This window comes from Cetorhinus maximus, chromosome 11 (genome assembly GCF_964194155.1).
Source record: "Cetorhinus maximus chromosome 11, sCetMax3.hap1.1, whole genome shotgun sequence".
Taxonomy (NCBI): domain Eukaryota; kingdom Metazoa; phylum Chordata; class Chondrichthyes; order Lamniformes; family Cetorhinidae; genus Cetorhinus; species Cetorhinus maximus.
The window spans coordinates 52,463,840-52,478,422 of NC_135889.1; the positions used below are offsets into that span (position 1 = coordinate 52,463,840).

The 14,583-nt window shown below is 44.9% G+C and overlaps 1 protein-coding gene across 4 annotated transcripts in view; it reads right to left on the reverse strand.

Moving 5' to 3' along the window:
- The window catches only part of ppp1r1c (protein phosphatase 1, regulatory (inhibitor) subunit 1C), a 115,998-nt gene that overhangs the window by 68,170 nt on the left and 33,245 nt on the right, over positions 1 to 14,583 (reverse strand). For 3 of the 4 annotated variants that reach the window (XM_078551934.1, XM_078551930.1, XM_078551931.1), the window contains exons 3-4: positions 9,857 to 9,894; positions 2,655 to 2,715 (exon numbers count right to left, since the gene is read on the reverse strand). The exons of the other annotated variant lie outside the window; for it this stretch is intronic. In XM_078551934.1, the coding sequence (XP_078408060.1) occupies positions 2,655 to 2,715; positions 9,857 to 9,894 (99 nt within the window). The remainder of the gene's footprint in view (positions 1 to 2,654; positions 2,716 to 9,856; positions 9,895 to 14,583) is intronic. 4 annotated transcript variants of the gene reach the window in all.

The window sequence follows — 14,583 nt, forward strand, 5'->3', positions numbered from 1 at the left end:
AGTTGGGTTGTAATCGGGGCATGAAGGTACTTGGGGATAGGTAGGGGATGGGTAGAGAGTGTGTGGTGAGGTCGGGGAGAGGGTAGTTGGGGAAGTTGAGGGGGCTGCATGGGATGGAGAGGTGGTGAGGTGCATGGGGGTGGTTGGGAGGCTGGTGGAGTGAGCTCTGCTGTATCTGGGTATGTATCGCGCAACAGACCCAAGTTTCTGACACTGAGGTAGTGTCGGAGAAATGTTTGGAGGAGCCCAGGCAGCACAAATTTGCCCATCGCAAGTTTAAACTTCCCGGGTAATTATGGCGCATGTGCATGGGTCAGGACCTCTGAAGGGCCCTGATGCGCAATAGCGGCAAACAACATTCACTGTTGGAATTGGTAGGTTCCAGCCACTGACTTGTGGGATTTAAGGCTCAGAGTAGTTCAAATTAATAATTGAAATTTATCATGAGGTAACTGTTTAGACAAGGTCAGCCTATAGCATCATCACACTAGGGTCAAATTGTATATTGGAATTATATATCTGAAGGAATGTGACAATAATATTACCTGTGCTGATAGTAAAATCATTAATAAAAATGAACTCAGTAAAGGTTTACTTATATCAGGAATTTTAAATTAGACTCCTTGCATTTTTAAATGGAATTCAGTCCAGTTGGTAATGAGATATTTAAACAACTATTTTTTCATTTTGTGTTTCATTAAAAGCCTGTACTAAACTTCATTAAAAGTCTGCATTAACTTTTACAATTTGTTTTATTGATAATTATTTATGTGATAATAACCATCGTAGTCTTGAATGGCAGTGATTATGAAGTAAGGAATGCATTCAAATCTTTTAAATTTATCTTGCATTGGTAAAAACACCTGTTTAGAAAACAATTGATTGATATCCTGATTGTATTGTAAATAATTTTGGCTTTATTATTGTCATGGAGCTAAGACTTTGCACTATATTTTTATGAAATATATATCATATCAACATGGCTACTTCCTAAAATGTTTAAAACTGGACAAAGTCTTTAAAATGCTGTCGCTATGACTGCCTGTAACCCTGAACAAAAGGAATTTTCTGGCAATATCCAAGAAGCTGATACCTCATTATCTCTGAAGAGACGCTAATGACCCCTGTGGCTGCAGAGATAAATGCAAAGGGAATTATACAAAGGCCATCTATATTTCCTAAGCCAGGTCTGGCCAGCGGAGACTACCAGCCTGCTAGGACAAAGGACCCTGTACTATTCCATTCAAACTCTTAATGATTGAAACATTAACAATCTCAAGAATCCAGACAAAGGAATACACATTCTTTGTCAAAGCCAAAGTGGACAGTTGGGAGTTGTGTGACATGGCCCCCCTAGCTGGAGGAATCTGTAACACTGTCTTGCTGTCCTGCCAATCAGTCTGCAATCTTCCATCTAGCAGGTAACAGCTCAGAACAAGAGCTCGGTCCAGGTGAATGCCTTGCCCCCATCTACCCTGTTTCTACTGGAACTTCTGCAGCAGCTCCTACAAGACTAATTCATCTCTGCATGCCTATCTCATTGTGGAAGTCATTTTTACTGGAAAAGTGAAATATCCAGCATCAGTCTTCAACCTGCTGACCTCTATGAAGGAACACACCATAGAACTTTAATCCTGGACTCTGAACTCACATGAAACAATAATTCTTTGTTCTGTGGTCTTTGCCTGTAACTCTTTCTTTCTCTATCCTTTTAGTGTATGAATGCACCGGGGCTATGTAGTGACTCCCCTCCCTATGCGTTTGAGTGTGTGTGAATAAACTACCCCTCTGAGTTTACCCTATCTCAAGTTTGCTGTGAGGTTATTAATAGAAATTGGATCACACCAAAACTGAGAGGTTGGGAAATGCGCCACCATTTAAAAAGAGGGCAATCAAGATCAAAACATCTTTCTGTTTACGGGCAGTGAGAGGAGAAATTAGGGCTGTTAAAATTAAACCCCCTCCTATCCATAACATTATCCAAATGTGGTTCGCAACCACGCCCTCCGTCCGCCCACCCTCCCAAACAAGAACTGTTTTCTCTTTAATCTGACTAGTTCCATATCCTTTGTTGTGAATGTGTTGTTGAAATGAGTGAAATGAAGCCTATGATGGCCATTATGGGTGAGGCTTGTGAACATATGCAGGGCTGTGTGACTGCAGGTTAGGAAACAATTATACACTCAAAATTATGGTATCAGAAGGCATCTTCAATATTCATTCTAATTTAACCTTTCCATTCTAAGTCCAGAAAGCACTGAAGATGGAAAAACCAAATTATCTCTAGGCCTTTTGACCTCTGTCGTGCTTTCTGCAAGGAATCAAGTAAGATAAGGATTTTAAGTCAGTCAGAATTAGAGTTAATTTAAATCTCCTTTTGATTCCAGGTTAAAGTGACAAAAAAATAATGGCAAAGCCACCATTATAAATTGATTCATGGCTGTGTGAAACAAATAGGTTGATGGATCACCTATTATCAATTCGTGCAAATCATTTAATTTATCCACTGCATTCTTTGGATGACAACTGGGGTTCAACCCAGTTCATAATGGAAATATTTGCTGAAGCAAGCTAGGTCAGAAAGGCTCCAGTCAGCTTTAGCAATGGACAGTACACATGCACAAGCAGAATTTGGAACAGTACCTGAACAGTACCTTTCATAGTTGGAGGTGTGTATACACTCTTCTTTCTCTGTTGAGGTGACATCTCAGCATTCTAGTAATAAAAAAAACACATCTATAGCATCAAATCGATGAGATTACATGGATTTCCCAAACAATTCCTGAGGAACACATTGAATGAAGTTTTAGAGTTTGATGAAATGTATTAGCATATTGATAAACTTTTTAAAAAAATTATGAACTGTTCAAAATTGCAGGGAGGTGGTTAATTTGGCAAACTATGATCATGAGCAGAAGCAACAAATATTCCACCTTAGTGGTTCTTTTAAAAACATTCTGTGCTTTATTTGTGGCCATGTCAGTAACCTGAACCTTCCCCTCATCTTCTAAAATGAAAAAAATAGATTTAGTGCATAAACTCTTCCAAGAAATCAAGTTAGTGTTTCAAGGTAACAATCAAATTAGAACGCTGCTCTCAAATTTTCACTGAAGTTCCCAGAATTAATACAGCTCAGCACAATGGTTATCCATGAGGAATCAATAGTTTAGCTACTGTTACATGGTAGATTGCGAAATGGTATTACATAATCCTTTATTTCTGAGTCTAGATTTGGAACCATGGGTTGACGGGGGTAGAAATTGGGATAGATCAGGACTAATAAGTGTAGTGGGGACCAATTTGGGGCAGCAGTGTCCCCCACCCAATACAGAATTCCTTTGCGGTTTGGCATTCACATATTGATTCAGGCGGCTTTAAACCATCTTGGTCAACCTCCTGAACAGGGCGGTGAGCCAACTGAAATATGTAACTAAAGGTCCTTCGCCTATCACAAAATTAGATTGTGGGAATGTGGGGTACGAAGGTTCCGAACCTTGCCCAGTGATTCTTGGTGCCAGTCAGCAAACTGGCTGTCTCGGTGATTTTTAAAGGGATCCTCAGCAGCAGACAGTTAAGATTGTGGTTGTTTTAGGCTGTTAGCGGACTTGGAGCAGTTGTTTTAGCTGTATATTGATGGGGCAAAGTGATTTTCTACAGCTTCAGTCCTTTGTTTGTACAAGAGCTTCATCCATTTGTTGCTTTTAAAATGGATGTTTTGCTGTGTCCACCTTTAGAGCTACAGCAGGAGGAGAAGCAGCGAACAGGACAGCAAAGAACTACAACTGGCACAAGAGGGTGAAAAAAGGCCAGGCACAAGAGGCTTCACAGCACATGGTTATTCCTCAACAATACCTATTGCCTCAACTTGAGTCTGGAGCAGCATGTCTGCAGCCTTCACTTCAAGTAGGCTGTATCATCTTTTGCAAGGCATGCACAGTACTACCTCTGGCTAATGAGACATGGCCCTCAATTTCTAATCGATGGGGTCACTGAATGCTGCAGCAGATAACACTTGCAATGTCAGTCAATTTGCATTGTTTTGCATGCAATGGATGCACTCTCCAACAAGAGGGACAATTGCATCAACTTCCCTATGGAGGCAACCAGTCCAAAGGAGAAAGCTCTAGGACTACCTGAAAGTGTAGTTTCCTATAAGTCCAGGGAATAATTGGTTATACACATTGTTCCCAAGCTCCTTATGAACACCTTAGATTATTCATGAACAGGAAATGCAACTGGTGTGTGACTACAAGCATTAAATAATGCAAGTCTGTGGCATATTTCCTGGCAGTTTTCATGATGATCTTGTCCTCTGCCAGCCCTCAATCTTCTTTTCCTTCTGCCCATCCCACCTGATCAAAGGATGGCTGCTTGGAGACAAGGTTCTATGAGCACCTGACCTGTGACTCCTGTAAAGAGCCTGAGTACAGAGGCTTAGCAATGCAGCAATCAAGGGCCCTTCAATAACAGCCCGAGGGGGCCTTCAGAATCATCCTCATTTTCCTTCATTCCTCACAATTTTTCACTGAAAATGGGACAGCCCTCGTAGCCACATTGTGAAGAAGACATGGGGGAGCAAGTTGAGGAAATCAAGCATCCTTGGACAATGAGGGGGGCATGGGTCAGCACTGTTGGCAGCTTTGTGTCAGCAACTAATCTATAAGAGGTTCTGTTGAATTTTCCCTGCTTCCAATGCCCCAATAATCCCTCCAACCTTCACAACCAACCTTTATACCCAGAAGAAAGCCCCAAATCCATGCAAAAGAATTGTAGCACAGCAGCAAGCTGGTCATTTAATGGTTCATTTCAAATTTGTTTACAGTGATACTTGAAAACTAAAAATCAATGTTGTGCAAACCCCAGGGTCTGTCTTTGTGCTTGACTGCTAATTCTGACACTTCTAAGAGGTACTTCTCTGGTGACAACAGCATGGAAGGTGCAAGATTTGAGGACACTTAAGAAAGCTGTGGTGTGCAATCTTGAGGGGCTATGACTATACGTGGTCTAGCTGCACACAGTATCTCAGCAACAACCAATGCAGTCTGGCTCAGCTAGCTATCTAACACTAAAGTGGGCATCAGGGGAATATACTATCATCTGAAAGAGGGCAGCGTGTGCCACTCTCATGGTCTCAATGCCACTGTCATTGGACTGCACCTCAGCACTCAGACTGCTCTGCACAAAAACAGAGTCCAGAACTGAGATGGTGCTTTCCAAAGTTTTCCTCTTTCTCTGAATGCTAGCGTACAGCCAATATGGAAGCACTCTGAGGTTCCATTGAACCTGCCAGAGCAATCAACAAACACCTCCATCACTGTAGACCCTGCTACAGTGTTCATAGAGCAGACCACATGCTTCATGGTTGACTGTGTTGCCCCTGTGCCCCCCACACAGAAGTTGCAGTTGGACTCCTTCATGCTCCTCAGCTCTGCATAGGATCACTGGCAAGCAGCAAAAGCACTGCATGGTTTGTCATACAGAGCCATCAGTCCTCTTCTGTATGGGGGGCCCTGGAAATCATCACCCATCCCTTCTGCAGCAGACTTTGCATGCAAGCTCGCTCTGCAGCATTCTGGTTTCTGGACCATCATATTCCCCATATTTCTCCTCTTTTGTGCTCAGTAAATCTCTCAGTTCAGACTCATCTACTTGACCTTCTACATCATGCGGGTGCCAATTCTGAGCTGGTTAAAGAATGTGCATACTCTAAAGGCTTTCCCTTCCTCTGAGCTGTGGACACTATTTCTGCTGGACTTGGAAATGGAAGAGAGAGACAAAGATTAGCAGTTAGTTACAGGAGTAAGCACTGAGAGAGAGAGACGTGTGTTGGGTAAAAGCAGGGACACTTTGTCATGCACAGTGTGTTAGGGAGAGATTTAATTGAGAAGATAAAAAGAGGTTAAGATGGTCAAATACTTTATGGAACTGGACCTCCCGTTTCTTGTTTGCAATGCTCCCAACCTGCCTCCTGTCCATGATACCCATGGCAGTCTTTCCCAATAATGTGGAGAGAAGATGGAGGAAAGGTCTCCTGTTTGTTCCTGGCCAGGATTTTCTGTGCCAGTCAGCGTTGGGCATGTTCGGTGGCATGAGTGGACAATGTGGCACAATCGGTTTCACGATGGCATGAAACCAGTTCACGATCGTCCGCTCAGCCCGCCGATAGCAGCCACATTCTCTACCATCAGACATCAGGAACCTCATTGTAATACATCAGCATATCATTATTAGGCCTGCTTGCCAGAATCGTCCCCCCAATCCCCTGCTGGGTCATCCGCCCACGTTGGTGGGAAAGCACGTCGATGTGTTTCATAACAACACATAAACAACGTGCACTTGGTGGGCTGCACTTCGCTCAGGGCTTCAAGGTTTGTTTGCCCACTTCGCTTTGATCAGCACTCGCAGTCATCAGCGCCAGGTTCACAGACAGCGCCACATCACTTTTAGGGGAGGCCCACAGCAGGTCTCTACCTACCAGACCAGCCATATGTGGTTGGCTCTTCAATGGCTGCAGGGCTAGGGCCTGCTTGGGGAAGGGGGAGAAGTGGCCTCAGGCAAGGGAAGAGGCTGCAGGATGAAGGCTGTACTGGGGAAGGAGGGTAAACCAGAGGGTGTGTGTGGGGGCACATGTTAATCTGTGCAAGAGGCCTCAAGGTGAGGGCTGAGGAGGCAGTCTCCAGAGGAGATGAGGCCAGATGGACATGTCAGGGTATGTGTGTGAGAGAATGGGTGGTGATGCCCCTTGAGCTGGCAGTGAATGAGATGCCAGTGAACGTGCGATGAGCTTGAATGTGTGAGTTTAGAGTGATGAGATGTCTGCCATAACGTGGCTGCACGGGTGAGATCATTCATCCTCTATCTGCATTGGATGGCCAGTCTCTTCTGTGCAGCATTGGCACTGATCACCACTGCCATCGTCTACCAAGCCTTGGTGGTCACAGCTCTGCCCATCCTGCAGCCAGAGCTGGGGCAGAGGACATTACGCTGGGCCTCCATGGCGTCCAAATGGCATTCCGGTGACACATCACTAAACCTGGGGGCTGCAGTCTTTTTGCCTTTTGTGGACATCTTCCTTGCAGTAGTCATGGTCTGGAAGCACTGAGATGTGTGTGCACAGCTGCACTTTAAATATGGCGCCCGCCTTGATGAAGCCGTGCAGTGATGGCGTTGTGGGTGAATGAGAGCCTGCCCACCATTGAAACAGCATGTTTCCAATGAATGCATTACAAATGTGGCAGGTTTAGGATGAAACAGCGTGAAAACCTGCCATTGCGGCCAACGTGTAAAACATCGTTTTAACATCCACCACCACACTTAGTGCAAATCTGGGACGATTCCCCCACCTGCTCCCTGTTGTGCTTCAGCTTATGGATCAGTGAATAGTTATGAAGATATTGTTGTCAGAATAGAATAGTGTTGCAAGAAAGGTGGCAGAGGTGTGAAGAAGTGAAGGCCAAGGTGGGAGACTGTGAAGACAGGATCAGGTTTAGTGTACCAGCAGCTGAAGGCAATTGAGGGAGGTGTGTTGATGTGATTGGAGCAGCCAATCCCGATCTGGTTGGACCACATAAAACATTATCGGATCCTACTAACCTCTGTCAAAAGTACTCACTATTCTAGGATCATCCTAAATTGCAAAGACATCCCTCACCACCCTCCTGGCTTTTTATCTCCTTCTGAGACCATCACGTCCAGCAACAAACAACTTCTTTGCCGCTGAGATAGAGATCATCCATCCAGCTGCTTCTGCCACTTCCTTCCCTTCCCCTGAGTCACTGGACCAAATTCCCTCTAAGGTCCCCCCCTCCACCCACAACCCCAGCTGTTGCCTTGAGCACATAATTTTCTCTAGTTTCTCTCCTCTCTCTCCCTATGCCCGCTCTGAGCCCATCTTGCCAATAAGGCCCACCTACTTCTCCCTTGACACTATGTCTACCAAACTTCTGACCTTCCTGATCCCCATGTTAGCTGATATTGTTAACTGTTCTCTCTCCTCAGGTGCTGTCCTCTGCCGTTCAAATTTGCCAACAGATTAAAATGAACATTCAAATGATCAGACTGCTTCTCTGACAGTCAGTACTGAGAGATCGGAAATTTCCTCCAGTTAAATATTGGCAGGGCTGAAGCCCCAGCCCCTAATCCAAACTCCATTCCCTAGCTATCGAGTCCATTCCTCTGTCGGACAACTATCTGAGACAAAATCAAACTGTTCACCAACTTAGTGTTACATTTGACCCCAAATGGAGCTTCCAACCACACATCTGCACCATCACTAAGAAAGCCTATTTTCATCTCCGTAACATCACCTGACTTCACCCCTGCCTCAACTCATCAGCTGTTGAAACACTTAATCATGCTTTTGTGACCTCTAGACTTGACTACTCCAGTGCACTCCTGCTGGTCTCCCACATTCTACCCTCCATAATACTTGAGGTCATCCAAAACTCTGCTACCTGTGTCCTTATTTACAATGAATTGATTGATCTATTTCCCTGTGCTCAATGAGATTGGTTCCTGGTCAAACAGTGCCATAATTTTAAAATTTTCATCCTTCTTTTCAAATTCCTCCATGGCTTCACCCCTTCCTACATCTGAAATCTTTTCCAGCCGATAACCCTCCAAGATATCTGTGCTCATCTAATTCTGGCCTCTTGAGCATTCACAGCTTCAATCATCCCACCATTCATACTCATGCCTTCAGCTGCCTAGATCCGAAGCTCTGGGATTCCCTCTCTAAACCTCCCTATCTCTTTCCTCCTTTAAACCATTCTTTAAAACCTCTGCCTTTGACCAAGCTTTTGGTCATCTATCCTAATATCTGCTCATGTGGCTCAGTATCAAATTTTATTTGATAACACTCCTGTAATGTACGTTGGGACATTTTGCTAAGTTAAAAGCAATATATAAATACAAGCTATTGGTGTTGTCAGAAAAGAGTGACAGGAGGTGGGTAAGGATTGTGAGTGTTGAAGGAACAGGTAGTGTGAGCTAGGGGCGAGAGTAAGACAGATATGAGTAGGAATCTTACCTTATTGGTAACAGAGAGATAATTGAATTTCTTTTGATATTGCATCCAGGTCCTGGGTGCAATGCTGTTGTCATTCACTAGCCCCACCACCTCTGACTGTGGCCGTGCAAATTGCTTAGATACTCTTTTCCCATTGGAATGAATTTGCAGCTCCCTCATCCTGATAACCTCCTGCACATCAAGGCAGAATCAGGGGATCCTTGTTGCAGCAACTCAGCTTTGCCATTCCTCTCTTTCTAAAGGTGAATCATCTCACAATAGGCCAAGTGCACCTCTACTCTATAAAACTGATTTTTGGTGATTACATTTCTGCCTCCTACACACATACAAATAGACAAGCAGCCAATCAACCATGCACACAGTGCAGGAAGCTCATTGTCCATGTTAAAATCAAGTATCTGCGCTCCAATTTTGCACTTCCCTCTTATTGATCTCATCAGATCTGTGTTTTCAATATCTCGCCGATCTCATGCTGGTTCCCAGCAATTTTCCAATTCCTTGACCCATGTTTCAGTTCCTTGTTATTTTAATCTTAACAGCGTGTTCAATTTTAAACCCTTTTTATCCACCTAATTTTTCAATCTTATGAGTTTAGTGTTTGGTAAATAATTGCTTTAGAATAAGATGTCTCTGCTTTAAATTAATGTACTCAGATTAGAACAGTCAACGGCATTATGAAAGAAGTCGTAAAATAGCTATGAAAATATTTACGCGGCTTTAGGGGCCTCTATTAGAATTTCACAGCTGTCGTTCAATAGTAGCAACAACATTGATCAGCCTATTTTTATTAATGTACGAAAGAAATAGCAAATATATTGTTCAACTTACCTCACCTTGTGGATTGTTCTCCCTCTTTTCATCTACTTCTAAACAAGAAAATGGAAAAAAAATGTTGTAAAATGCAGACATTCTCTTTTATAATCAATACATTTATAATATTGCATGTTTAATTCATATTTTATTTAATATAGTTTCTACATTAATCATTGGAGCTTCTAAATTATACTAATATAGTCATGGCCTGTAACAATGTACAACCAGAAGAAACATCTGTGGTAGAGTATCTGAATAGTTTATTATGTGTGACACTGTGGGTTAATGACAGTATTATTATATTCTGCTGCCTGTCAAAACTGACGTATTTTTCACTTTGTAGCAAAATGAGATTTAGGTTAATTGCATTAAGGTAGATCAAAATTGAGGGGACAATTTTGAATAGTCACCGTGACACTCAAATGATGGGAAAGGTTCTGATCTGCAATAATCTCATTCACTCAATTCACCGGACATTAACTTGTCAAGTTAAATGAAACTGAATTTATAGACAGAGGCTGGGTGATTGCTATTGCTATATGTAGTCAGCAGCTCACTGATACGTATTCCAGAAAAAGAGTTGTATGCTACCACATATCAACATTATTGATTGATGAGTTGGGGTGTGGTGTTGATTTACAGTCCATATCAATTCTTAAAAGCATTCTCTTGCCTTAGCGTTTGCCCACCTGCACCTAAATTTTCTAGACATAGATACATGAGGTGTTATTGCTTAAGTACCTACACAAAGCAAGAAACACCATAATGAATCAACCCATTCTAGGCAGATTATCAGATTGTTGAATACAAAGCAGTTTTTTTCTACCTCATGGTAGACAAGTCAGTCGGCAACTCGCAGACTTTTAAAGGGATAGTATTCTGAGGGCGGCCTTAACAAGGTAAGAGTGGGACTTCTGCCTCTCAGGGACAGGAAGTCCTGCCCTTGATAGCTGCCAACTGATTTGATTGACTGGCAGCTGAGTAGTCCCTGCAGTGCCAGAATGTAGTCATGACCAGTCCCAAGACTACAAGGAAGCCCTGAGAAGATCAATGGATACCAGATTGAAAGCTAAATCTGGGTTTTTTGGCCAAGGAGGAATAAGGAACCCTAGTGAGGGGAGGAGGGGTTTTGGGGGGTGGGGGGAGTGCAGTAGGCACGAAGGAGGGTTACCATCTTGGGGGTGGTGCCCCAGTGGGCACGAGTGACCTCCCCAAAGGAGGTACCTTTTACCTCAAGTTGGGAAAATAGCAGGTTGACCACATTCCTTCACCCGCCGAATGTATTATGATGACAGAGGAGGAAAGAAGCCCTTAAGTGGCCTTTAATTGGCAACTTAAGGGTGCCAATAGGCCTAAGGGCAGGTGGGCTGGCTGACATCCTAACTGCCCAACGGAATATGCAGGACAACTTGTGGGGGTGTGCAGAAGGTAGGGGGCTAGACATCTATTTCAAATATGACTCCAACTTTAAATATGCTAGCGGGGGGTGTAAAATTCTCCCCATGTCAACTCTTCTCACAAATCTCCCCCACCACAGGGCATACATATCTACATAAGAACATAAGGAATAGGAGCGGGAGTAGGCCATTTGGCACCTCGAGCCTGTTCTGCCATTCAATAAGATCATGGCTGATCCACTCCACTTTTCTGCCTGTACCACCCCACCCCCCCATAACCTTTGACTCCCTTATAGATTAATATTCTGTCTAACTCCGCCTTGAATATATTCGATGACCCAGCTTTGACCCTCTGGGAGAAGAAATTCCTCCTCATCTCCATCTTGACTGGGAGACCCCTTATTTTGAAACTTTGCCCCCTGGTTCTAGATTCCCCCAGAATGAGAAACATCCCCTCAGTATCTACCCTGTCAAGCCCCCCAGAATTTTATATGTTTCAATGAGATCACCTCTCATTCTTCTAAACTCCAATGAGTAAAGGTTCAACCTTCTCAACTTTACCTCATAAGACAAACCCCTTCATCCCAGGAATCACTCCAGTGATCACTTACCCCATCTATATTCCTTTGCAGGTTCTGTGTCCTCCTCACAATTTGCTTTCCTACATATCTTTGCATCATCAGCAAATTTAGCTACCATGCATTTGGTCCCTTCATCCAAGTCATTAATATAGATTGTAAATAGTTGAGGCCCCGGCACTGATCCCAGTACCTCTCTGCTAGTTGAGAGGAAGTTGCGCTGGTTGACATAGGTCTCGATTTTAACTCAAGACGACTTCAGTAGTGGGGTGGGGCGGAAACAATAATTCGATAGTCCATCTGATAGATCCCCTGATTATTTATTTATTAATCATTGTCCCACCAGGCAAATGAGGTGTCCTAATCCAAAGTCTTTATCAGTGTTGCTATACCAATTAGAAGGAAATGCATGAGAGACATGCCTTCCTGTCAAGAAGAGATTCACCTTCATCCTGCCCCTTTCCCCAGACAAACTGGCAGAGCAAGAACACATTTTGTAAAAAAAATGTCATCTCCACTTCAGTATCTTGATTGAATGCATAATTAAATTATGCCACAGAAAGATGTTACAGAATACTTGTATGATTACCTCATTAATCTTATCTCTGGCCTTCAGTAGGAAGTATTGTCTCAAACAGTAGCTTGGTTCAGATCAGCTTTGTAAAACTTCATTCCTGAACCAAGTTAACATGTAGGTACATCCCCAAAATTACATATACAGTTACAGCCCGTGTCCATATGCAGCAACATCTGGACAACATTCAGGCTTGGGCTAATAAGTGGCAAGTAAAATTTGCACCACACAAAGACCAGGCGATGACCATCTCCAACAAGAGAGGATCCAACCATCGCCCCTTGACATTCAATGGAATAACCATCACTGAATCCACCACTATCAATATCCTGGGGGTTACCATTGACCCGAACTGAACTGGGCTAGTCATATAAATACTGTGGCTACAAGAGCAGGTCAGGGGCTGGGAATTCTGCAGTGAGTAACTCACCTCCCGACTCCCCAAAGCCTGTCCACCATCTACAAGTAACAAGTTAGGAGTGTGTTGGAATACTCTCCATTTGCCTGGATGAGTACAGCTCCAATGTTCAAGAAGCTCGACACCATCCAGGACAAAGCAGCCCGCTTGATTGTCACCCCATCCACCACCGATGCACAGTGGTAGCAGTGTGTACCATCCACAAGATGCACTGCAGAAACTCACCAAGGCTCCTTCGACAGCACCTTCCAAACCTGCAATATTACAGCCTGGAACAGGCTTGTCCACCCTACAGCCCGCAGGCCAGATTGTGGCCTGCAAAGCACCTCTATGTGGCCCCCGGAGCAATTGCTCAAAATGCCGGTAAGATGGGCCAGTGAGGTTGAAGATTTCTGCAGAGGGCTGCTCCTCCAATCACAGGCCATTTCTTTCCACTTGTGAGCCTATCAGCAGCAAACTTGGGAGGGAAACAGGCTGTGATGGGAGAAGCAGTGAACACCAGCAACTGCGAATATGTGGAGATAGAGAGGGAGACTCTGGGGCACACAGGGCCTCCACTCCCCACGAGTTCCCCCTGCTCTCATCGCCTTCCCCCAGCTCCAGCCCTTCACACCCCCGCCCCCTCAACCCCGCCACCTGCTCCAGCCACTTTCTCCCTAGCTTCAGCCGCTTTCCCCTGGCTCCTGCCACTTTCCCCCTGCTTGCGCCACTTTCCCCAGCTCCTGGCGTTTTCTCCTGACCCCCAATGCTTTTCCCTGGCTCGTACTGCTCCCCCCCAGCTCCCATTGTTTTCCCCCTGGCTTCTGGTGCTTGTTCCCAGCTCCCAGTGCTTTCCCCCTGCCCCCGGTGCTTTCTCCTGGCTCCTGGTGCTTGTTCCCGGCTCCCGGTGTTCTCCCCCGGCGAATCATCTCCCCACACTGTGTCGTCCCTGATTGCACGCTGACGTATTTCACAACTGTACATAAGTGATGTGCGCCTGGTGAGCTTCATTCGCTTGGGACTTTGAGGTTTGTTTGCCTACCTTGCTTTGGGTAGCACTCACAGTCATCAGTACCAGGCTTCGCAGGCAGCATCACATCATTTTTAGGGGAGTTCTTGAGCAGGTCTTTACCTACCAGACCAGCCGTAAGGCGGGGGTGGCTTTTCAATGGCTGCAGGGCTAGGACCTGCTTGGAGAAGGGGGAGAAGTGGCCTCAGGCAAGGGAAGGGGCTGCAGGGCGAAGGTTATACAGAGTGTGCGTGGGGGCACAAGTTCATCTTTGCAAGTGCCCTCAAGGTGGTGATGGCTGAGGAGGCAGTCTCCAGAGGAGATGAGGCCAGATGAACATGTGAGGATATGTGTCTGAGAATGGGCGGTGATGCCTTGAGCTGGCAGTGAGTGAGATGCCAGTGAATGCGTGATGGACTTGTGAGTGTGTGAGTTTAGAGTGATGAGATGATTGCCATACCCTGGCGGCACGGATGAGATCGTTCATCCTCTATCTGCATTGGTTAACCAACCTCTTCTGTGCAGCATTGGCACTGATCACCACTGCCATTGCTACCAAGCCAGAGTGGTAATGTTGCTGCCCCTCCTGCGGCCAGAGTGAAGATAGAGGATATCACAATGGGCCTCCACAGCATCCAAAAGGCGCTCGAGGGACACATCACTAAACTGGAGGGCTGCAGTCTTGCTTTTCAGGGCCATGTCTTCTTTATAGCAGTCCTGGGCTGGAAGCGCTGAGAGGAGTCTGTGCAGCTGCACTATAAATGTGGCGCCTGGCGTGATGAAATGG